This window comes from Rousettus aegyptiacus, unplaced genomic scaffold, assembly GCF_014176215.1.
Source record: "Rousettus aegyptiacus isolate mRouAeg1 unplaced genomic scaffold, mRouAeg1.p scaffold_m13_p_11, whole genome shotgun sequence".
NCBI lineage: Eukaryota > Metazoa > Chordata > Mammalia > Chiroptera > Pteropodidae > Rousettus > Rousettus aegyptiacus.
The window spans coordinates 40,611,943-40,636,782 of NW_023416286.1; the positions used below are offsets into that span (position 1 = coordinate 40,611,943).

Below are 24,840 nucleotides of genomic sequence, written 5' to 3' on the forward strand. Positions count from 1 at the left end.
TGATAGCCCTTCTAAATAATTTTATTAGCTATTTGTGGTTTTTTTTGTTTGTGTGTTTGTTTGTTTTTGTAAATCACGTTTTCATGTCCCTTTGCTGTTTTTATTTTAAGGTGTTTATCCTTCTCACTTTGTTTTATAACTGTCCTTTATAGATTAAGACTGTTAAGCCTCTCCCTGTAACTGGTTAAAATGTTTTAGATAAAAATGATTTTCAGTGTCAACAAAATATTATCTATCAATCATTACCTTAAGTGTTCATCCTTCCTTCAATTTTAGGTTTAGAAAACCCTTCTCTAGCCTCAGATCCAATAAGTATTTTAATGCTGCTATGGTTTTGTGTAGAAAATATTTTTATTAAGATGGAATTTATTTTGGTATAAAACGAGACATAAATCTAACTTTATCTTTTTCTCCAAAGGACATTCTAATGCCTTTTTCTACTTAATTTATATGTCACTTTATCATATACTAACTTACCAGTTTTGAGCGTCTTTGAAAAATGCTCTAGTTTATAATTAATTTGTATATCTGATTTATGACAAAACTTCACTCTTTTAATCATCATGGCTTTATAATAAGACAGTAATATATGTGAACTTTATTAAAGTCATATTATGCAGCCAGTGCTCTTAAAAGGATTTTACACATATTATCATGTAATTCTCACAAAAACTATATGTAATAGGAATTATTATCCTCATTTTACAAGTGAGGAAACTGAGGCAAAGAGAGATAACAGAACTTACCTAATCAAGGTACTGGCAAGTCACAGATCCAGAATTCAAGCAAATACTCACACTCCAACCCCTACTTTCTTTAGTGATATGTAATATTTGCCTAGTGGAGGTCTAGAATACATGACTTAGCAGTTTAAAGTCTTACTGTTAGTTATTATGCATGTTTATGATATTTTGTGCATTTCTCTTTCCAGAGTTTTTGGATAATTACATGAATATTTTAGCTATATTATTAAGCTATTTATATTTAATTTTTTAAATGGTTATTACTTCCCACTGCCAGATTTTTTTAAACCACAACTTCCAAATACCTAATTCATTGTTTTGAGGGTCTATTGGTTTATTTAATAAGATAATGTTTTAGGAAGGGTATGTGGCTGAAAACAACCTCTTTATCCAATCACGTCTTAGACTATATTGTAGTCAGTTTGCTCCTGAATTATAACTTGTTTGAGTATAGAAAGTCAGTGCCCATTATTTTTCCTAAAAAACAAATATAGATTTGATTAATTACACTCTAGTATTCAAAAATATAGGGAAAAGTTCTAGTCATAGCCCGATTATTTTTTCATTGTCAGTTACTTCTTTTAAAAATGTATATTTATAAGAGTTAAAGAAGTACAGATTATTAGTTGATAGATGTTCATGGAGATTGGGAGAATGGCACAGGGAATGCAGTCAGCACTAATGTAACAGCTAGGTGGAAAGCTAGAGAGAAGATAGAGTAATCAGGGGGATCATTTCATAAACTATACTAATGTCTAATCAATGTACTGCATACTTGAAACTAATAAGAAAATGCTAAACATGTATATTTATAGAGCTTAATTTACATGTATTTAACAAATAACCTTTGTAACTTTAAGGTATACAATGTGATGATTTGATATATCATCACATTGATATATATGTTGTGAAATGATTACCACAATAAGGTCAGTTAACATATTCATTACATCACATAACTACATTATTTTTGGTAGTTAGAACATTTAAAATTTAGTAACTTTGAAGTATGCAATACAGTATTGTTAACTATATTCTCCATGCTGTATGTTAGGTCCCCAGAACATATCCATCCATCTTATAACTGGAAGTTTTACCGTTTGATCACCATCGCCCATTTCTCTCACCCTCTAAAACCTGGCAACTACCAGTTGATTCCTTGTTTCTATCAATTCATCTTAATTTTTAAGTTTCGCATACATGCGAGATCATGCAGTATTTGTTTTTCACTGACTGATTTCACCTAGTATAATGCCCTCAAGGTCCATCTATGTTGTGCCAAATTGCAAGATTTGGTTATTTTTAAGGCTGAATAATCTTGTGTGCATGTCTCTGTTTGACATTTTTATCCACCGATGGACATTTAGGTTGTTTCCATGTCTTTGTGAATAATGTGGCAATGAACATAGGGGTGTAGATATCTCTTCGATATAGTAATTCCTTTTCCTTTGACTATTACCCAGGAATAGGATTGCTGGATCAAATTCCATTAAATTTTTAAGGAACCTCTGTACTGTTTTTCATAGTGACTACACCAATGTATATTCCCAGCAAAAGTGCATAAGAGTTCTTTTTCCTTACATCCTCACCAGCACCTATTGTCTTTTTGATAACAGGAGTGAGGTGATATCTCACTATGGATTTGGGTTTCATTTCTCTGGTGATTATTAATGTTGAGCACATTTTCAGGTACCTGTTGCCCATTTGTATGTCTTTGAGGAAATATCTATTCAGGTCTTTGCCCATTTTTAAAAATCAGATTATTTGCACTTTTGCTATTGAGTTGAATGAATTTCTTATATATTTTGGATATTAACTTTTTAAGATATGTAGTTTATAAATATTTTCTCATTTTGTAAGCTGTCTCTTCATTTTGTTGATCATTTTGCTTTGCAGAAACTTTTTAATTTTATATAGTACTACTTGTTTATGTTTGGCTTTATTGCATATGCTTTTGGAGTCATTCAAGAAAATGTCAAGACCAATATCAACCTTTTAACTTTTTTGTTTTCTTCTAGGACTTTTATTGTTTTAAGTCTTACATATAAGCCTTTAATTCATTTTGAGTTAATTTTTTTAAGGTAAGGGTTCATTTTCATTCTTTTGTGTATGAACATCCAGTTTTTCCAACATCATTTATTGAAGAGTCTTTCCTTTCCCTATTTAATATATTTGGTTCCCTTATCAAGCACTGCTTGATCATATATGCAGTTACTTCTGGACTTCCGGTTTCTGTTCCATTTGTCTGTGTATCTATTGTTATGCCAGTATCATACATTTTTGATTACTAAAGGTTTATAGTATAGTTTGAAAGTGTGATGTCTCTAGCTTTGTTCTTTCTCAAGATTGCTTTACTCTTCAGGGTCTTTTCTGGCACCATGTGAATTTCAGGATTTTTTTCTATTTCTGTGAAAAATGACATTGGAATTTTTGTAGGAATTGCATTGAACCTATAGATGGCTTTGGATAGTGTGGACATTTTAACAATATTAATTCTTCCAATTTATGAAATTGTTACTTCTGTTTGTTTACTACAAAGATACCTGTAAAATTGTTATTTTTACAATTTTCTTAATTATATAAATATTCAAAATTTCAACTCTGGTGTATCCAGTATCTTTTTTTCCTCTTTTTAAAATGATTTTGCCTTGTATCCAATGACCTCTTAAAAACACAAGCCTTTTTTCAACTCAGAGAATTATTATTATTGTCAAATCAATTATTGTTTCTTTTCTTATAGCTTGTTTTCTTCAAAAATTTATATTATATTTAATATCATAGTTCTCAATCCAACATTGTCTTTTGTTATTTCTTTCATCTTTTCCTGGTAAATTCATTATCATTTTATTAGTTTTTTTCTTAGCTCATTTATTGAACATATATCTATTAAGGACCTACCCTGTAACAGATGTTCAGTGAGCACTGGCATTTAAGGATGAACATCTCAGACATAAAGCCCACCTTTGTAGAATATAGCTTGCTTTAGTGAGAAAAACATACATGGAGTAAGCAATTTTAAGAGCTCTACAGAGGAAGTTCTTTAAATGAGGATTCTTGGCTACCAAGCCATTGTCTCCCATCTCTAAAAACTGCTGGTCCTTAATTGGTGAAGCTCGTTGCTGAAACTTCGCTTGCCAGATCCTGCCTCCACCTGTAGAGGGTGCCAGATGAGACTGAACGGTGGATGCGGGAGAAAGGATACTTTTTCTATTCATTTTCTGTTCCTATCAGCATTACTCTGACAGAGTTTCTTATCTTGAAAGTAGCAGTTGCTTCTTATTTCCAGCTTATTTTTTTCAAATGCTTCCAAACCAGCTTTATTATGCGTTGCTCCCTCCCCCGTCCCCAGATGCCAAAACCAGTCTGGTGAGCAGTCTTTCAGAGGTATGAGTCTTGACTCCTTGGTACCCTCCCTAAATTCCGAGGTGCCAGCCCCAACACCCAGTAGCTTCTCCTTGTACATTTGATCCCTCTTTAAGCTCCAACCCCAACCTTTTTCCTTTGTTTGCCCATCCCCCATTCCTAGGTTGGAATCTGCTTCTAGTAGTTCCCCTTTTCCCTTTTTTTGTTCTCTAATTCTGTACATTAATATTTTCTGTTAAAACAACTCATGTGCTTACTGTTTTGCCTCCTGGATCCAGACTGATACACCTGTCTTCTGTTTCATTAGGTCAGTTTTCTGGAGTATTCAGTATGCTAGTTAACATCTCTATGATACATATGCTACTAATTCAGCAGGGATTTTTTTTTTCCCCCTGAATAAGTGGCAGTTTTCTTGATCTCAGATATTATCCTATTTATAACTCCTGACTCTAGATCCTAGTTCTATTTCCTTTCGATTTTAAAAAACGTGATTACAGGTTATCCAAAAATGTGTCTTGTTTCCTACATTAAGATGAAGCCATTTAATTTCAGTTCTGTTTTGTCTTTTTCATTGGTGGTATAATTCTTTTTTTGTGGCTAGAGATGTTTTCCCTACAATTAGAAGTTATATAGGTTCCTTTCTGAATTTTTAAATCCTTGGAACTAACATAGGTGATAAAAGTGTTTAATTTGCCAATTTAGAAACTAATTAGATTGGGTGACCTATGTTGAGAAATCAGAGAAAGAGGTGGAAGCACTTACCTCTGAGTCTGAGTTTATTTCCATAATTTTTAGTATATTTATTAGCTAGCTGAAATTTGTCTGCTGTAATTAGAAATGCCAGTGTTCCTGCCACCAGTATTATGTATAGGCCAGGTCTTGGTGATACTTGGGTTTCTCACTTAGTGCGTTAGCCGATGCCTGAGTGACTCTGTTAGGAGTTGGATTCGAACATATGGCAACCCACTTGTTCCCTAACCCGCTGCCCTACTCCATTGCCCTTAATTTTTGTATCTCCTCATTGAGACATGTTCATTGAGAGGTGTTCATGTGCTTCTTGTTGGAACTCTTCCAGTGATTTCAAATGTTAATTGGGCAGAGCAAGAGCTTAGGTGGGTCCCTTCTTCAATCTGATCCTGGCTGTGTGAGATCTGGAAATTTCTCATTTTCTTGTTTATGGACAATACCCTTTTATCCATAATGTCAATACTGGATTTTCTTTTTATATACATGTTTAATTATTTTATTGAGTAGTTGAGAATGGGAAGGCAAAATGACTCTACTTTAATTATCTTTTCATCTGCCAATGTACTTAATGCAGTGGAGTTCGGAGGTAACCATAAACTACACATTTTTGTTACCTTTTCCATTTCTGTTGAACAACAACAACAAAAGAAAAATATAAGGAGACAAAATAGAAATTCCCACTGTTAGTTTTTTGTGCTTCATCTGGTTGAATATAGATTATTTGATGTAGCCATCATTTAGCAGCCCTGAGTGAGACTTCCTTTAGAAAACAATCAAGGAAAAGAAAAAAAAAAAAAAAAAAGCAAACAAACCAAACAAAATTTGCCGCAAACAACACAACCCTTTTCATTAGAGACTGATGTCTTGTGTTAGTCACTCTCACTCTATGGCAGACTAATTTTGATACAGTCCTGATAAATGAGTCATGTGCAAAAAGGAGAGAGCAAAGGAGAACTTATAGTAAAATTATATAGGAAACATGAGATTTTTTTCATTCTGGGGTTTACTCACAATCCCTTCGTTCACAGTTTCGTCATCAGTTATGTGACTTTCACCATAGTTGAAGTCAGAAATTCTGAATCATAGGGTCCATGGCAATATACAGATCTGCAGTAGAAAGAAGCTGGCTTTACAGTTTGGGGGACAGCAGAGAAATGGGAAGATGGATCCTGCCATCTGCCTGCAATGCAAGTCTTTTTAGAATCTTTTGCCTTGACACTCATGAAGATCTCAATATATAGCACTACTGACAAAAGGCATCGGTTGCCTCTGGGAGGGAAAACATTAAGAGTAAAATTCAAAAGAAAGCGAATACATGAATTGCTGTGCTTGTTATTCATCGAGTGTTTTCGACTTGCTAAAAGCAAGTTTAATGTATTTATAAAATTTATAAAGATGTAACTGATTCTGGAGCTCTGCTCTTTACAGGGAACATATTTCATGTTATTGTAAGCACTGAAGAAAATTAAATCAATAAATCCACAGCCTGTAATTTGAAATACTCAGTTGAAGAAAAATACATTGTCAGGGAGGGAGGGGGAAATCATTTACATTGAGAAAGACTTGTAAAACTGTCTTTGCTCTGCTACCCTCAGCTTTCAAATGATAGCAAGAATTAAGCTTATGCTTAAAATTATCAAAGTGTTGTTATGACACCTTGGAAGCATCAAAGGTCATTTCCTACTGTTGTTAATGAAGCATGTGCTTAAGTGGAAAGCCATGCAAATGAAGTTCTTTGAAACTGTCCCTGTGTCTTTTCCCTGAGAAAGCTTTGCTGGTTAGCAGTCAGACTGGATGTCAAGAAGCTTGGTGAATTTTTCCCCATCACTAGCATCGATGCTCTCTGTGACCACTGGTGAGCCAATTAACCTCTCCAGGTGTCTCTCTTCCACGTATAAAAGGTTAATAGTGCATCTTGTTTGCAAAATGCCTGGAGCCTTCCATGAAAGGCACTACACAGATATCCAGCATTAGTATTTGAATGGAGGGCATTGTATTTTTTAATTATATGTTTGGTCGTGTAGATTATAGATTTTGTTGTGGTTCAGTGTTGCCCCTTCTCCCTGGTTACAAATAAATGACTAATAGGTAATCTCATTCTATTACCATCGTCTAGAGCCCCCTAGAGGGTTAAGAGAATGGCAGAGGTTACAGATTAATAATGTATTCTTTAGTTAATAAAAAAAAAAAAAATCATATGCATCTCAACTGCATAATAGCTGTGGGTAGCAATTTATTAATAGGCCAAGTGTTTCATCAGTTGCTAAGCAGATAATGCTGGCAAAGACTCATGAAATGATGAGTTTTGTTGTTTGTTTTTGTTTTTGTTTTTTTCCTGCTCCCCAGTAAATCTTTTATCCTTCACATCAGTATACAGCATTGGGAACAGTTTTGTTAAGGTTTATTTTAAATGCGCTTGTACATATTTGGGAAAATAATTTTTTTATTGCGGAACTTCTGAAACAAATGACTTTTTTGTGTGTATATAGGTTGTGACAGTGAACACACTATTTTATTGTATTTAGAGCAATGTGAATAATTCTGCCCCTAGAGCAAAGTGTCATACTTCTCACACTTCTCTGCAGATTTACGGAAGAACTTTGAACAAGATCCGCAGGGGAGGGAGGTTCCCATCGAAGGCATGATCGTGCTGCATTGCCGCCCACCGGAGGGAGTCCCTGCTGCTGAGGTAAGACAGACTCTTGGGACCTGGCCTGTTCCCAAGAGTGGGGCAGAGTCCTCTGTGGTCACACATGAAGTGAAAGAGTCACTGTCTGGCATTCTTGTTGTCTGGACTTAATTGATAAAGATGATGAGGAAATTGTGAAGGAAGTAAGTTGGAAGAGCAAAATGGTTCCTGTCTACTTTCTTGTTGACACTGAGCTCTTGCTAGGCAGCCTGAATAGGATTTGGTCTGTGTTCTTGCTTTCGGTGACCTCGGATCATGCAGGTGGCATCTTCTGTGTTCTCAGTCAGTTACCTTGGGCATTCCGATATGCACATGGCTTATGGATCAATCTGAGCTCTAGCAAGCAAAGTCATGGAGGTGCCCAGAGAAGGAGGGACGGCCCTAGTGCCAAGCTCAGTGGTGTTTGCACTTACTCATTCTTCATGGGACAGACATTCAGTGAGCACTTCTGTGTTAGGCACTGTGCTGGCACAAGGAATAGAAAAAGTGGTGAAGCCACAGGTCTTCGATCTGTTATCCTTTCTTCACAGTGAGGCATCTAGAATCCAGAGTAACTGGATTCTGGATTTTTTATTCCTTTAGTGTTTTCTAGATCTTCTGCCATACTATTAGCATATAATTGTCAGTAACAGGACACTGTAGTAATAGAGAAGGCTCTCTAAATCTTCCAGTCACCATTAAAAGGTGTTCTGATAGACTTGTCATACAGTTATTAAGATAGTATTGGCAGGGGGCGGGGGACTCAGAAGTATAAGGGACATTTAGTTAACATAGGCCTGAGTTAAGCAGTAGATAGTCCAGTTGTGACTCTTCTCTGGGAAGCGAGGAAACTGTCCTTAGAGCTATAGTTTATTCACTGAGAAGTAGAGGTGTTCAAAACAAAACAACAGGAGACTCTGCCTCACATTTTAGCTAAAATTGCTGTGGGATTTCGTCATTGGAAGAACAAAAGAGAAGAAAAAATAAAAAAGAGTGAAAAGGCATACACACTTGCATATTTAGACAGAAAGCGTGCTGGGTGGACACTATTCAAAGCTCAAATGGTTCACAGAAATGGAGTAAACGGACTTGAAAATTAAAGTGCATTCCATGCATGATATAAAATGATTAGAAAGGAAAGCGCTTAATTTTTAGATTTTTATTTAATGTGAAACAAAAAGATATTTGATTTTTTTTTTTTTTTTCTGCCACCTTGTTCCTTCCAGAGTGAGCCCTAGTTTCCTGAGCAGGGGCTAACAGGCAGCAGGGCATTCAGTGCACAGGTAAATGTGTCGGTCTCATTTAGGACACCCTGAGAGCTCCCGGGAGTTTAATTTGGGTATCAGCAGTTCACTACATTTGCCACCCATCTTTCAAAATCCCAATTTAAAATGTTTCATGCATGAAAATGCCTCACCTGTGTTGTACGGCCAGGCTTCCTTCCAAGCCTGTGCTGGGTCACCACCTTCAACTTTGGCTGCATATGAGAAGAGTGAAGCGGAGAGGAAGGTCACGTTTTATCAGCTGTCTGCTTGTGGGAACTTAATGTTTTTTAGATGTCTAGTAATCATTTTTACAGTTGGAAGAGAACTTTGATATTTACCTGGCACAGCCTTTGCGTTTTAGAAGCAAGGAAACGTGCTCAGATCAATGACCTACTAGAAATCTTGCAGCTATTTAAAGTCTAACTCTATTCAAAATCTTTCAAAAATTCCCCAGTTCACTTGGGATATAAATCTGTTCTTTTGGTGCCTTACATGAGCCAACATAATTCGTCCTACTGTTACCTCCTACTTCATCTGCTACTCTGCATCTGACCCCCTGGCAGCCACACTGGCCTCCTCACTCTTCGCACCAGCCACATTTATACTTCAGGGCCTTTGTACACAAGCGCCCCTCTGCTCGAACGCTTTTCCCCAGCTATTGCTTCATCTCTTCCTTTTGGGCAGGCTCAAGTGTCACCTGCTCAATGAGGCCTGCTCTGGACACTTCGTTGGAAATGTCACCTCCTCACCCCCGACACAGATATTTAAACTCCACTCTCTGCTTCATATTTTCTCCTTAGCTCTTATGACAAACACACGATTATATTTACTTAGCTTATTTTCTGTCTACTCCACTAGAATTTAAGCTCCATGAGGGATATTTTATTTTTTTCTATCGCTGTATCCCCAGAACGTAAAACACTGCTTCTCATATCCAGATGCCCAATAAATATTTGTTGGCTATGAATAAAAATCTAGTTTCCTGCCTATATTGATGAATATTTGAGGTGATATCAGGACCTTCCCCAGACAAAACTGTGAAACCCATTAGACTTTTGTTTTTTTGTCTCCCGTTCTGATAGTAACAGGTGAATAAAACATTCTCTACCTGCTCTTTGAAGATATACATACATACATATACACATGTATACATACATACATACATACATGAGAAGGAAAAAGGATATGCATTTTGGTAAGATAAAAGCCAAAGGGAAGATATACCTTGGTGTGTAAATGCATGCATACACACACCCATACCCATACCCATACCCACACCCACAGCTCCCCATATATACATGTACAACACAGCCACCCGCACACTGAAGCATCTTTTCAGAGACTGTGGGGGATTTAGGGATTATAAACCTGTAGGAAGTAAGAAGCATTGTTCTTTGTTCAACTTCTTGGGAAAGGCTGAACTTGGCTTCAAGCTAGGAAACATCTCCGTGCACATCCCTCCATATTCTTGCCCCTTCTCTTGAAGGCAAATCAGTTCTGCCTGTTAACTAAATTCATTGTCTATCTTCATCTGCTTCTGATGTTGCTTTCATATGTAGCCACAAGAGCGGAACAGGGTATGATAAACTTGCAGTAGCCACACAAACCAGTCAGTGAAAAAATATTTGGGAGAGTTGTTGAACAGGGGAGGAGGGAACCCAATACAGATGTATCAGAAAGAAAATATATTTTCTTTTCTGGTACCTACCCTCTGCCAGTTTTGCAAACCGTAGGTATTCATTTCCTATATTAGTTTCCTGGGGCTGCTGTGACAAATTACTACAAACCAGGTAGCCTAAAACAACAAAATAATGTATTCTCTCACAGTTTTGGAGGCTAGAAATCAGAAATCAGGATGTAGACAGGATTAGTTCTTCCTGTGGGCTCTGGAGAACCATTTGTTCCATGCTTCTCTCCCAGCCTATGGTGGTTTTTGGCAATGCTTGGTGTCCCTTGGCTTGTAGACACATCACTCCAGTCTCTGCCTTGGTCTTCATGCAGTATTCTCCTCTCTGTGTCTCTGTGTGTCTGAATGTCCCTCTTGTAAGGACACAAGTCATTGGTTGAGGGCCAGCCCTAATCTAGTATGGCCTCATGCTAGGATTCTGAGTCACAGTACATCTGCAAAGACCGTATTTTCCAATTAGTTCACATGCACAGGCTCCACATGGACATGAAATTGGAAGGAGATCAAATCCACCTCAATATACTTCCCATTCTCCCTTTGACATCATATCACTCTTTCATTTTAATCACATGTAAGTTTTAGGAATAAATTTTAGAGTCAAGCTGGCTAAAATTAGCAGGCCATTCCAAAGAGCAACTGCGACTATAGGAAGGTTTAAAACAGAAATGCTGAAGTGGGAAAAAAAAAAAAAAGCTTTGTTTTCTACATTTGTATTGTAGATAGATATGGAGTGTTTCAGCTACGTTGTGGGTTAATGAGCTATTGCGGGGCCCTAACAAGCATTCACAGCATCATCTTAAGGCAGAGAAGTGTCCCAGTTCCAAACACTTGAGTTATTTTGGAATTTCACTTATTTATGAGTAGGTGCTGCCTCTATCTGTACACCAATATTTACAGCTCTTTTACTTTCAGCAGTAGCTTACACAGTAGTTATTACCACCATCGTCTGTGTTTTTATGGAAGGGAAGGCAGAATGAAAGCAGAAAGCCGAGAGAAAGAGAAGGCTAGGGAAGAAAAGTGAAAATACTCCTTACCTCCCACAGTCAAGGTTTCCTGGGGTGGAGGTATCTGTCAAGGCCTATTGCATGGTCTTTGGATTTCAAAAAGTAAATCTTTGTACTTACTGTCTGCACAGCCATGAGGGGATCCTACAGTTAATGATTCTTCTGTATGACAGTAATTAGGAACTGTGATCAGAAATCGATCAGTTATGTAATTGTCACTGTGAAATATTAGTTATCTTCACTGAGCAGGCCATGTTCCACTCTCTTCACTGCACCACTTGGTTCCCTCTTTGGCCATCTTCTGCGGGGCCCAAGGGATCATCACTGGAAGGGGTTGTGGCTGGAGGGCCGTTGATCTTGTCTTGCAGTGGTGTAGGAAACCTTCTACTTGGCACAATGAAAGGCAACCTGGGGCAAGTCCAAGTCGTGTTCTCATAAGACATATACAGTTGTCTTTTTGTGTGTGTGAGAAAGAACTTTTTGGCAACTAGCTAATCTACATGACCAGAGAAGGTGGTTTGTATAACAATAGAAAGAGCTACCATTTATGGAATGCCCCCAGTTGCTGTATACTGTGTTAAATGGTTTCTCCTTTCTCTCATTAAATTTGTAGAAGACTGCAATGAGATGCTAGAAAGCTATCAGTGTTTTCACATCCATCTTACAGGCTCTCAAATCACTAAGAAGCAATCTAGCCTAAAAGCTCAGGTCTTTCCTCTCTGTAATACTTTTTGTTTTTAATGAGACTGTGATTTTAGTTAGTGTTTCCAGCCTTTTTGAAACTTAGGAGCTCCTAGGCCAGTGATAGCATATTGCTATATGGCCTTATAGTCCACCCTTAGAAGTAGAATTTTTTAGATTAAAATCTCTTCTAGCTAATATTGCTAACCCTAAATGTGCTCAATTCTGTTTCTTTGTTGGAAATGGAGGATCATTGGGTGATTAAACTGGGAACACAGCACTGAGAGTAAAGGCTTCGGGAATTGAGGGGGGCAGGGCACCTGCAGCAGGACTTCCGAGGAGCCTCTGTACTCCCAAGGGCCAGGAGCCTGGGTTCGATGCTATTCTAGGAGATAGGAGGATATAGGATGTCTAAACTTAACAGGGAGGAGGCTATGAAAGAAGAACAGGGGGCCTATAAAGGTGAAAGGACTAAGAGTAATCTCTACATCATTACAATTTTCCTATGTTTGGCCCTAGCCCTGACATATCTCGTTGTCATGAAGAGCTCCACGTATATTCTGATAAGTGCATACTGATGTCTGTATCAGAGTGTTCTCTCCCCTGGTGTACATCAGTGGGGCGGGAAAATGGCATTAACAGAACTGATGGTTGTTAGCGTGGCATGTGGGGGAAAATATGAACTTTGGAGTCATATGGATCCATGGTCAAACCCTGACTAGCACTTCCTAACTCTACGACCTCTAGCAATTTACTAGGCACCCTGAACTTGCAATTTCCTCATCTGAAAATGGGAACAATACTTTCCTTGTAAGATTTCTTGTGAGGCTATGAGAAGAATATGCAAAGCAGGTCTACAGCCATGCCACCCTAAATGTGCCCAATCCTGTCTGATTTCGGAAGCTAAGTAGGGTTGGGCCTGGTTAATACTTAGATGGGAGACCACCTAAGCATACCAGGTGCCGTAGGTATTTAAAAAAAAAAAAAAGAATTGAAAACATTTAGCAGAATTTCTAATAATAAATAGTAGAGATGATTGTGATTTCTGTTCTTCCTCCTTCTCTTCCTCTTTTCTAAAGCTTCATGAATCTTTGATTCTCAAAGAAAGGTGAAGGGCTCTGTTATGGTTGGGGAATCAGATTAAAACTGAAACTCCTGCAATGTCTAACACATTTTCAGCCCCATGAGGAAGTAGGATGCTAAGACCATCCCTCTTCATGCCCGGCTGCCGTGAGCTCTGCTCCCCAGCCTGTGCCCTCATTTTTTTTCCCTTCAAGTTCATCAGAAGACAAAGACATTCACCAGAAAGTTTCCTACTTCCCTCTCTAGCAGTTTATCACATGGAGGAAATAAATGGTTATTGACAGAAGCTGGTGCCTATCAATGTTTATTTATCTTACTTGCCCCATTAAAGAGTCTTGTGAATGGTATTATTGTTAGTAAAAACACTTTCCAAAAATAATATGTGAATTTGAGGAGTCTCACCACACTGATTTAGATACTGGTTTATATGAAATAATAGGTCATGCACTTTTTCCAAAATACCCAAAATGTGAACATACAATAATATAATCTTTTCTAAACTCTGTGAGCTCATCCTGTGGCTAGATGTATTAGAATATATTTTCCACTGCAGTTACTTTTAACCTTAACCTTGGGGCAGTTCTAAGTTAAAATAGCAACTTTAATGTCTGACACTTGTTTAGCTAAAACCAATTTTCTCTTTTCAAAACAATTCGTTATTCCACACTGCACTATTTTATACTCCCCAATTAAATGGAAAATCTATCTTTCATAAAAGTTAGAAATTATGTCCAATGAAAATCCGACGTTTTAATGGTTTTCCACAGATTAAAATTGTAGAGTTCTCAATAAACCCTGATTTACTGATGTTGGCCGTTAAATGGTTATTGCTGTTAATAAAGCCTGTAAATCTTAACAGGTTATTTTTGCCTTGGACAATAAAACTTGCCATAAAGGCTTAGTGTCTAAGGCTAATTCTGTTCACATCAAGGTAAACAGCCTACTCAAAATAATTCAGTGTCTTTGAGAATTAAGGCCCCAAAGCTAAGCAACTGACACAATCTAGACTTGTGGTTAGGCCCCACTAGTCAGGTGTTCTTGCACAAGATAGGATGGAGAAGTGAGCAGTATAAGGAGGTATTTGTGTGGAAACCCTTCTCTGGAGAGGATGGTGGTAGAGATGCCAGGTTTTAGGGGTGACGAGAGGAACAGGCATCTCTCCCAAGTCTCACAGATGTGAGCCATGTTGTGTTTTAAGAATTGCGAGGGTGTTGCCAAGTGATTGCCCCTTTCCCTGTGATGTTATTGGACATTGTTTCCAGCTGGTTGGCAGCCTGGCCTGGCGCTTTGTCCTTCCTGGAGGTTCTGGGCACTTTTATACTCCTTAATGAAGTCCTTTCCTGCATAAATAAGCTAGAGCAGAGTTTGTTGTGTGCAATTAAGGATCCTGCCCATAACAGTGCATGTGTCATGTCTTCCTTCTTGATGCCTTTGACCAATATTTAAAAATAGCCATTGGAACAATGCAAGTCACTCTGCTAAAGGCCATTTGTGAGATATTAATCTGTTTTTCTCCATCTGTAAAATAAGGAAGGGGACTAGAAAGCTCCTAAGGCTCCTTCCATATCTCTAATTTGTTCCTGATGTATAAACAATAGAATCTGCATACTATCTATGACTCATTTTAATAATTCTGCCCAGACTGGTGCCAGACAGTTTTCAGGTCGGAAGTTCTTTGCCCTTCTTCCCTGTGAGGGTATTCTTAATGAAAGGTTCATTTGTTTCAGATGTGTTCATTGGCATAAAACCCAGAGAGAGAATCTTATGACATTGAACTGTTTAATACAAGAATCACTAGACTATTGAGTTTAACCTCAATCAAACAGACTATGAAATGAGAATTTTATTTTAAAAATAAGACTCTTAATAATTCACTAGAGCGATGTTAAGTGAGGTGCCCAAGTTCTGAAGCAGTGGACCTCAGGTATGAATAATTAATCTAATTTGGTGCAGCCAAAGCAGGGAGAATATCTAATAGTCCAGATAAACTTGGCTTTGAGGAGACTGACAATGAGGACTTTTGCAGAAAGCCACATTTGATTAGAAAGTATAATATTGTAATAGAAACCTAATGGACTCTTAAGAAAAGAGAATGTTGAATTGGTTAAATACCAGTAATTAAGTGCCAGTAAATTACTTCTCTAAAAACATCTGCCAAAAAAAAAAAAAAAATTTGCTAGCGTAAGGTAGATGGGAAATGAGGTTAATATAAGTCATTTAAAAAGTGAATGTCTCCAGCCCAAATACCATTGTCATTAATATTGGTCTTTAAGTAAATTTTATTAGTGTGCTGACTTTTACCACATCTTTATCTGGGAAGCTCTATTTCCTTAGGAAGGAAAGGTTGGAAAACATCTAAAGTTCCTAATTTGTACTGCTTTTCGTTCCCGTTCTGTATTCCTGGAGGGGGTGAAACATGGCATAGGGAATTACAGTAGCCACTGCTTATCTACTGTTTCACTTTCTGTGATCTTAGTTACCCATGGTCACCCATGGTTCAAAAATATTAAATGGAAAATTCCAGAAATAAGCAATTCATAAGTTTTAAATCTGGGGGCAATCTGAGTGGCTCATGTTGTCGTATATATAGGCATTGTATCATGTCACATCATCACAAGAAGTAGAAGGATGAGTACAGTACAATAAGACTTTTAGAGAGATCATATTCACATACCTTTTATTACAGTATATATTTAAAATTGTAGTCTATCATTGTTCATATCTTACTGTGCCTAATTTATAAATTAAACTTTATCATTGGTATGTATATATAGGAAAAAAACAGTGTCTATAGGCTTTGGAAATACTTTTGGTTTCAAACATCCACTAAGGATCTTGGAAAGTATCCCCCACAGATAAGGGGAGACTGGCGGACACTTTTCAAAGCCAAGGATAGAGGCCCAAGATGAGATTACTAAGGTTGCTTAGTGCTGATCTTGCCTCCTCTTTCCTTTTTCTCTGTAATCTGCTAGGTCAGCTTTATACACTCCACCTTCTTTCTTCCCAAGAACTACTCTCTGTGTTACTTTCAGTCCTTTCTCTGTGTCATCTTTATTTCTCGTTGCTTAAAATGTCCTTGACCTCCTTCATCTGTACTTTACAACATCGTGGAGGATGTTTTTAAGCCTAACCAGTCTTTGCCTTCTTCCCAGGCCATCCCAGCTGACACTGATCTCTCTTTCTTAGAAATACCTGATTTAATGGATGTGGACTTCTCAAAATTGGACAATTTTTTTTCCCCGTCCCTCTGAACTCATAGCATATTGCTTTGAACATTTTTGTTTTCATTTTTTAAATTCTTATTGTGTGTCATATTTCCTCAAGATAATTTCATTCAAGATAAGAAATGCAAATTATACTTTCAGTATCTTTTCTCACCCTTTTGTAGCAGGCAACACAAATTCACCAGGGAATAGAGTAGATGTCTAAGAAACATTTGTGACTTAGCAGATGAACACTCACAGATTGCTGTGAGTACACATAATAATAAACTCTTAAATGATTACTTTAAAATTTACAAAAACTTTCACGTATATTGACTCATTTGATCCTTAAAGCTACCACTTGTGGATAGGCTAATATAGCAATATCTCTGTTTTGTGGAATCATTTATGTATAAATTCAGGAAGAAGCTACTATATAGCTAACATTCATTGCATATGTATTCTATGCCACACACTGTTCACTGAATCCTCTCAACTCTCTGAGGTAGGTGCTAATAATATATCAGTTTTAGAAATAAGGAAACCGAGGTACAGAGAGATTAAATAGCTCCCTCGAGGGTACAGTTACTGAATGATTGAGTCAGTAATTTAACCCAGGCAGCATGGCTTCCCAGCCTATTCTCTTAAATTCCACCTGATGAAGCTTTTTTATCTGTTGGAGATTGCATGCTGAGCACAAGCTGAGTCATGTCTATTCTTAACTAGCCCACCAGCTTATGTCATGCATATATGGCTAAGAGTGTTAGGATAAGAGAATGGCATATATGAATGTGTACCAGTGTATGCGCACACGTGCATGCCAACTGCTTCTCCTCTGTTTTCTTGCTCAGTCTACGATTTCAGGTCTGAGCCTTATTGTTTCCCAATTGCAATCAAACCTTGTATTTGATGACATTGGAATCTGCATTGTGTTCAAGGTCTAGAGATTATTTGGCAGAGTTGCTCGGTGCCAGTGATGACTTTGAACAGCCTTTGATGGGATGGAGAAACACTGTCAACAAATTATGCCTTTATCTTTCTCTGTGTCTTCCCTCATTTTTTTCTGGCAAGAAATTATACCCTTTATCCTTTCAAAGTTATAAAATTGTCATATTGTGCTTAAGGTTTCTCAAATTGGGAGAAGATGCAAATGGATCAAGAGGGAAGGCGGTTTGGAGGAAATTTAGAAGGCTAGCAATCAATCAATCAATAGTAAAAATGTAAAGAAAAACCCATAAGAAAAGGAAATGTATGAGTTCTAAATTAACATAATGAAGGCATAGAGCTATTTCTCTGTCCTGTGCCTCCTTACACAGTTTAGCAGCAATAAACAGTCTTTATATCTTGAATTATGCAGGAGAAAAAGCAGTCTGGGAGGCCTCCACATAAAGAGCTGCAGTTCTGTAATTCAGCAGGAATGCTTCATGGGCACGAAGCAAGAACTCCAACCCAGTCCTGCTGAGGCAGCATGGATTTTAATGTTTCTAGGAAGCACGCCACACACCAGCCTGATTCACTTAGCAACTGTAGATTGCCTTTGTTTTTTGGGCATAACTTATTAAAACAGAAACAAACAACCACAACCATTCCATTAGCAGCTTCTTCTGGTAATCTTTTGCCATACTTCCCAAATCCTAAGTGCTGCCCGTATAGCCTATTGGAGAAGAAATGCCATCTTCTATAATGCTTTTGCTTTTTGTGAACTGTGGGCAACTTCACAATAACCACGGGCTATTTTTTTACATAACTGCTAGTAAAATAGAGTGTGCTCATTTCTCCTTCATGGGGTAGTTTAGAGACCTGCAGAATAAGCACCCGCCTACAGGTACTACTGAGATACACCCAGCTGATCTTATTGCAGTTTAGCTTCACTTCCAGAATCTGTGGCCTCTTTCATTGTGCTGCAGAGCTCTGAAGCTTCTCCACTCTGTAAAAGAATCTTAAAGAGCTGTGCCCTTTTCTTGGAGCCACCTTAAATTCGGCAAGTACATTGAGTGAATGAGTGACTTATTGAAACTCCCAGAGCTTGGGTTTGTATAAATTGCAGTGGCTTCCACACCAAAGATTATAGGCACACCACCCTAGCTTAACAGCTGCACAGCTCACATCTACACATAACTCAGTTTCACTTGGTTATATCAGTTAAGCTTCCAAGAAAAACATCCAACATTCTGAGCCGAACAGCTGATAATCCCCTGCTGTGGTGAATTTTGATTTAAATATAACTGAATCTCTCTTGGCTCTGGCTTAACTGAATTGGAACTGTTCTTTTAATTGTTGATTCAGTATTGGCTTACAGATCTGGCTGTCAATCCTCCCAACAGAGTCTCTCTATAGATGTGTTTATTAATCATGTGTGCTATTCCTCACCCTGCACAGACTGCCAGCACTGGACCTTGCTAGTAACAAAGTGATGGTTTAAACCTTGATTTCTGTGTGCAGGAGATGTCAGACTGACGATTCATGTGCTGGCTCAACAGTATCATTTAGAGATCACCTTCAGGAGGCAGCTCTGGCATGCCCGTGCAGGGAAACAGAAGAACAAACCTGCATAATACTACCAGAATTTGACAGGAGCAGTCAGTGTGGTGCATCAGTTATGTGTGAGGCTCGATGTTCAGTTTAATCTTTCGTCGTCGTCATCATCTATGCATAGTAGATGATCCTTATTCACGGTTTTAATTTCTGTGGTTTCATTTACCCATGGTTAATCCCAATCTGACAATATTAAATGGAAAATTCCATAAATAAACAATTCATAAGTTTAGTTGCATGCCATTCTGAGTAGTATCTGCCCTGTAGATGTTCCCTGCCTTTTAGTCACGCAGTAGTCATCATGGTGTCATGACATCGCAGTGTTTATGGTCAAGTAACCCATATTTTACTTAATAATGTGCCCAAAGTGAAAAAGTAGTTATATTGGCAATCCAGGTATGCTAAAGAAAAGCCATAAAGTGCTTCCTTTAAGTAAAGGTACCTATATATAGGAAAAAACATAGTATACATGTATTTGGTACTATCCGTGGTTTTAGACATCCACTGGGAATCTTGGACCGTATCCCCCATGGATAAGGGGGGACAACTGTACTACTCGAAATGCCTTAGTTACAATATCTGGGTATCTTTGGAAGGAGTAAAATATTACATGGTAATGAACATTGTACCTTTTGCCTGGAAAAATCTGTCTCTCTGATAGCCAGAGAACTCACATTCTCATTTTTAATTAAACCATTCAAATAATAAGCAGTATGAATTGGCACTATAAAGGAGTAATCATAATGAGAGATAGAGAGGAAAACAAAGCTAATGGGGAGAAAATACTTAAGTTGATAAGAGCTGATAAATGCCGGGTTGTGTTTATATGTCATTTCGTTCAATATTGTGATCTGCCAAGATGATAGACTCTTTCTTAGTGATCATTAGTCACCATATATTGAGGACCACGTGCCAGGCCCTCTGCTACACTACCACGTGTCATTGTATTCCGTTCTTTCAGCTGAGTTAGGTAGAGTTACCACATTTTACAGATGTGGAAATTGAGGCTTAGATTAATTAAGTAACTTCTCCAAAGACTCTCAGACAGTAAGTGGCCTAGTTCCCTTTGGTTTCAAAGCCCAAATCTTCAGACTACCCTACAGTGTCTGTTATTTATCGTATGCTGTGCACTTGCTAAGGGAGGGAATAGAGAATCTAGCAAGGGTGTATCTGATTTCGGTGCTGAATCCGTTCTATTGTATCACACTACCCACCCACTGATGCCTGGTCACCTTTTGCTGTGCCCGATATCAGAGCGTGACTTAAAGACAATTCATGGACAGTCTATTCCTTGGTATAACACAGCTTTAATCTCTTACTACTTTCACAGATAGCTTCTCTGCCTCAAAGCATACAACAATAAATGAGACAAGGTCACTAATTCCTGCCAAGTTCAAGCATTCAGTAAAAGAAATAAATATATAAATAACTATCTAAAACAGAGTGTGATACTTATAATGATAACAACAGTAAAATAGAAGGGGCATGATTATTTCTGTTGGCCAGAATGGTTATTCAAGACCTCACAGAGTATAATTTCTACATGGGTTTTTGAAGAATGAATACAAGATCGTTGTGCTTGGAATTACACAGAACACTTGGCATAAGATCAGCATGGTCAAAACATGTAGATATGAAACAGCATGGTTAGCCAGGAAGTACAGTTAGTTTGATTTTCAGAGAACCTAAAGAACAAGTGGGAGACTTGCTAGAGTAGAGACTCTAGGAGGGTAGACAGGGGCCAGATCACAGAAAGCTTTGTTTGCCATCCTGAAATACTTTGATTTTTTTGCTCATAAGTAGTGGGGAGCCACTGAAGGTTTGGAATCATAAATGAGATGCCAGATTTTTTTTTTTTTCAATGTCCATATTATTTTTTAGTTCTAGGACCCAGTACATAGGTTGCAATGGGGAAGCCTATAGGTTGTTATAAATATGTCTCTATGCCACTGTTGGAACAAACTTTTTAAACACTATTTATTTATAAATAATTTCAAACTTGCAGAAAAGTCCCAAGAATCAATAAAAAATCCACAGTAGAGGCCTACACTTTTAATAGTCCCCTACTGTGACCAACATACCTGCCTCCGTCACCCCAGAAAGAAGCAGGCCTGTCTTTCTAAGCCCTCTTGTCATTTCTGCTGCAGGGGTCACTCCGAGCTGGCTGGGAGAAGTGTAGACAACGTAGACATTTGTGTTCACCAGCCTCGATGTCACTGCTATCGAACAACATGGCCTTGACTCACTCTGTTCACTCCACCGCTTACCTAATGGGTGCCCTTCTCTTCTCTGATTCAGAACAAAGGTAGCAGCTGAAGAGAGGGATCAAGGATCTTTCTGTCATTAGATGCCCCCGCACCAGCCCTTTACCTCTGTATGCAGCATGGACTTCCCAACTATTTGACAAAGACTTTGAAGATTTCCTTCGCCTCCTTTGTACTTGCTCCACATTTTCCCTGATAAGTGCTGAGATCTTTCTATTCACCAGTGACTTTGAGTCCATTAGAGGCCTGTGTAAAGCTGTGGCTTTTAGGGTTGTAAAACAAGTCGTTTGGGTATTTCACTAAAGCCTGGGTTCAGGCAGACAAAGGACAGTGGAGTGTTGTCATTATTGTTTCCAAGAGGCAGGATCTTTTCATCCAGATAGCATAGATATCCTCTCAGAGGTTCTTTGATACTACAATTATGGAAAGGGCTTTTGTTTTTTCCCAGATCACCTCTGTGATTCATTGTGTGAAGAGAGTTTCTCCTCTCCTCCTGCTCTTTCCCCATTGTCTCAGTTACCCTTTGCATTTGCTCTTACCCTGTAAACATTTGTTCAGTTGGGCTTATTTAATCAAGGCTCCTTCACGCTATTATGGCTTACCTTATTTGCTTCATTTAAAGCGCCGGGACTATTATTCCTTTCATTTGCCTGCTTTGAAGTCTGAAATTTTGCTCTAAATCACTTCTGGGCCTAATCATGCTGTTAGTGCATTTTTATCTCCCAGTTTCCTTGTTTCTGTTTCCTTCCTGGCTGTCAGAAGGTACTATAGATCCCCAAGGCAACTGAGGACATGCTCTATCAAAGATAACCTTCTTCCCTTTTCTGCTACTGTCCAGTTAATACTTAACTCTGATGCAGGACTCCAGTGAACATAAGACAGAGGAGGGGTTGTCAACATCAACACTATTGACATTTGAGGTCTGATTCCCCTTCGTTATGGGGGCTGCCCTGTTCGATATAGGATGTTTCGCAGCATCCTTGGCTTCTTCATTAGAGGATAGTAGTAGCACCTCCAACCTCACATCCCAGTTGTGACAACCAAAAATATCTCCAAACACTGCCAAATAACACCCCTTGCTAAGAATCTCTAAGAATCTTTGCAGCCAGGTAACTTAGTATCTCACTAAGATGCTCTACATAATGTCTAATACAGTGGCTGCCATATAGCAGATTTCAATAATTTTTTGTTGTTATTGAATTGAGCCAACATCAACAGATAGTTGTTAGCATATGCCCGCTGGGCCTGTAATCATATTGTAGGCAGTGGAAATTGTGCTGCTCTGCCATATTCATCTCTGCAGAGCCAGCCCTTAGCAGAATACCTGGCATGTCGTAGGCACTCAGAAAATATATGTTGAGGGAATGCGTAAATGAAAAGAGTAGGCGAAAAATTTCAACAAAAATTATGTTAGATATTACTGATTAATCAAGGAGTTACCCATATTGTGTGGCCATGAGCTCTGGACCATAAAGCATGAAATGAATTTGTATAAGAGATGGGTAAAGAGGAAATCAGTATGAGAAACATGGTGAATCAGACAAATATATGTTCTCTTCCACAAAGAGTGGTCATTATTTAGACTGTACATCTATTCCTCAGATGGCCCGATTTGCTTCACATGAAAACACACACAAACATACATACATACATACATACACACATACATACATACATACATGCAGCATAGCTATGGACCTCGCCCATGACCTTAAACGGGTAGGTCAAAAATGCACATCATAGATGAATGCACATCAGGCCACCAGCCTTCAAAGAAAGTCACTTCAAAGTAGGGAGCCTGCTGAACCCCATATTTGAACCCCAAAAGCTGCACAGTTGGAAATGCAACATATTTCTGCAGCATGTGTCTCAATCTCTGCTTGAGTGGTCTCTTCATAACTCAGGATGTACACTGTTTCACAGCTCCAGTTGACATGAGTAGAGGAATTATGACATATGGAAGGCAGGAGACCTACGTGAGAAGCTCCCCTTCTCAACGTCATCACTAGGAAAGTTACAGTCCCTTAGAATTTATTGTATTTGTTTTTCTTTAAGTGGAGCTGCTGTTGTTTTCTACTTGAAAGAGAAGGGGCTGGAAAAAAACAATCTTAGTGAGGCGTTAAAATCCAAGGGAGGCATTATTTACTATAAATATATTATTTAAGAGCATGGGCCTTGCAGACAGGTAGAGTTCAATCCAAGTGCCTTCTTTTATTAGCTGTTTGATTTTGGGCTAATGCTATAATTTTTCTATACTTCAAGGTCCTCGTATGCAAAATGTGCAGATTGATTTAAAAGAAACGATACCATTTACCTCAATTCCTATAATGTTTACACATAGCACAGTAGGTGGTTGTTGACTGTTATTGGTTGTATTTGGTAGATAATAAAATCTATTATCACTTCATTTCTTTATTTTACTGTTTGTCCATACCATGCCATTGGCATGTTTAGGAAACTAATTCTGCCTCTGTGCTAGTCTCTCACTGTAATATGTTGACACAAAGTCATGTGGAGGTTTGCATTCATTATTCTCTCTTCCTGAAATCATTTGGTCTAACTTCATCCCCGCTCCGATTACCCTAAAATAGTTTATTGTATTCCAGTCATGGCTAATGCATTCTTTCCAAACAATCATGATGCCTTTTGGTTTTAGGGACGTAGCAACTGTTGGAGTTATGTTTTCTCAGTGACAAACACATTTACTTTCAAAGTAAAACAATGAAGAATGCGAACAACTTGATTTTGTCATAACAAGTGCTCTGTACCAGTCAAGGTGGAAGATCTAGAATCAATATGACTAATGGAGCTAAGCTCCAAGTGATAGAGTCAGCAAGCAGGATAAATTATCACTTCCCCCATGCCTCCTGGATGGTAATTTCTTCTCCGTGTCTGATGTGTGATAGTCATCGTGTTCTCCACAGTGGCTATCAGACCAATCACAAGCCAAGACTGGGAAGCACTTGGTCAATATGTCCAGTACGTCAAGCTTTGAGTAATTTTGATGTTCGTTTTGTTCCCCTTATAACTTTCTCTGGCTGAGTAAAATCTCTCTTACTTTTAGCTCAGGAAGGAAGAATGGGTTGTGAATACCTGAGGCATAACTTTATTTTATTTTTATTATTTGTTGTGATGACTTCATTATTCCCTTATGACTAACTTTTTCGCACCATCGTTTTTCTTCCTTTCTCTTTCTTCAGCATTCTCTCCATTGGTTTTTTCATTTATTCCAGCTGCATAGTAGTGAGTTGGCATTTCTCCTTTAGCGAAGGGCTCCCAAACATCTGGATTTCACAGTAAAATTGCCCCCCCCCATGCTCCCTAAGAGGAGGAATTGGCTTTATGTTGCCAATTTTTAATTTTTTTTCGGGGAAGGACATAATAACATGACATAATAACAAACATTTGCCACAACCATTATTTCATTTAGAAAAGGACATTTAACACCAACATGCAATCTCAGAATTATAAATTTTAAATAAATTTAGCTTTATAATAAGTTTATTATATTTTTTTCTCATTTTTCCTCTACAAAACTTTTTTTAAAAAGTCATCTTAGATCATACCTTTCGTGAATGAATGCTACATGGCATCAAC

At 38.0% G+C, this 24,840-nt stretch overlaps 1 protein-coding gene and 1 pseudogene across 12 annotated transcripts in view; both read left to right on the top strand.

The window, feature by feature from the left end:
* UNC5D (unc-5 netrin receptor D) overlaps positions 1–24,840 on the top strand; it is a 472,257-nt gene that overhangs the window by 279,762 nt on the left and 167,655 nt on the right. For all 12 annotated transcript variants that reach the window (XM_016128798.2, XM_016128802.2, XM_016128799.2 and 9 more), the window contains exon 4: positions 7,439–7,542. In XM_016128798.2, coding sequence (XP_015984284.1) covers positions 7,439–7,542 — 104 coding nt within the window. The remainder of the gene's footprint in view (positions 1–7,438; positions 7,543–24,840) is intronic.
* LOC118609702 lies at positions 13,011–13,129 on the top strand (annotated as a pseudogene).